Here is a 1,273-nt window from a genome sequence, read left to right as displayed (position 1 = left end):
TGTTCTGACTTCCCACACGCACAATAATTAGGTGCTGTATTATAACCAATCAGTCCCTTCACTGCTTTCTTGATGCTATGACCAATTAGCCCTTTCTACCTGTACTCCTAAAAAGGCCCTTATATACCGTATCCCTGATACAATAAAACAGGCTCGTCTCCCTGCAGTGGTTCCTGGGGGTCACTCCGTCCACACTAACAGTCCTCCTAGCCCCACTCTCTGCCTCTGCTCCCTTTTTCTCCTTTGCCTCCCAGGAGAATGGGTTGAGGGGTAAAAAGGAGGGCACATAGGAGTGACTTTTAGTTTTCAAAATGAATCCCGTCTTCTTGATGCTGTTTTATTCTTGGCTCACTCAGTGTGCAACATGGTTTTTATTTGCAATTAATTTTAGTGTTAAATAAGGTTTGCCATCACTGGGAAACAAAATCACAAGGACTAGAAAAGTAAAGTACAGCTCAGCTTACAGGCAGTAGCTCAGCCTCTTCTCTTTTTTTCTTGTGCCTACGTAGGTGGCCCTGATTTCTGCTATGATGCTCCCTCTAAAAGCCTGGGGAACCCTCCTGTTCTTGCTGTGCCTGCACTACAGCCTACCTGCACAAAGCACTTCCAGGAGGCAGTTCATGGAGCACCATTACCTAAGTCCAAACAAAGAGTTCCGTGCCTACGACTGTGATGTCCTCATGACGGAAAAAGCTCTGAAACCGAAGCACTCACACCTGTTTGTGTATATGACATGGTACAGAGTTGAACACATTTGCGTTAGTAACAGCTGGAAGGATCGCTACAAAAATTTGTATGTGTGGGCTCAGACACCCATTAAGGTCCTCAGGTGCCAGTGGGAGAAGTTAAAAAACAGATACACAGAGAAAAGGAGCTACAGCTATATTCAGTTCCACTGCAATGCTGATGGGTATGTCAACAGCATAGAGGACATGAAGGTTCTAGAGCCCATCTTTTAGAAAGTCTCACCAGCTCTAGATGGTTCTGAAAGAGCAGTGAGTAGTTCTCAAATGTAAACATGTCTTCCCACACCACAATCCCCCACCCCTAACCCCCTCACCCATTCCCCCACCCATCCCCCTCCCTCCACTCCCTACCATCCCCCCTGTTTACAATAGCAACTATCTCTTCTGCTTTGCAATTGTACGGCATTGTTTCCCAATAACGTTGATTCCTGGTGTTACAATTGTGCTTTTACGTTCTCTGCCTCAAATATCATTCCTCCTTGTTTGTCTACTTTTATTCACACTTTTCGTGACTGAGCTCTCTGTTA

The 1,273-nt window shown here is 45.4% G+C and overlaps 1 protein-coding gene across 1 annotated transcript; it reads left to right on the top strand.

Moving 5' to 3' along the window:
* Positions 1 to 530: 530 nt before the first annotated feature.
* On the top strand, positions 531 to 959 carry EDDM3B (epididymal protein 3B; the record flags this gene model as incomplete). The annotated part of the gene is made up of 1 exon (XM_080926339.1): positions 531 to 959. The coding sequence occupies one exon, from the start codon at positions 531 to 533 to the stop codon at positions 957 to 959; it is 429 nt and encodes a 142-aa protein (XP_080782465.1).
* Positions 960 to 1,273: the final 314 nt, after the last annotated feature.

The sequence above is a fragment of the Micromys minutus genome (genome assembly GCF_963924665.1).
Source record: "Micromys minutus genome assembly, chromosome: 12".
NCBI classification, from domain to species: domain Eukaryota; kingdom Metazoa; phylum Chordata; class Mammalia; order Rodentia; family Muridae; genus Micromys; species Micromys minutus.
This window is presented reverse-complemented; position numbering and strand designations above follow the sequence as displayed.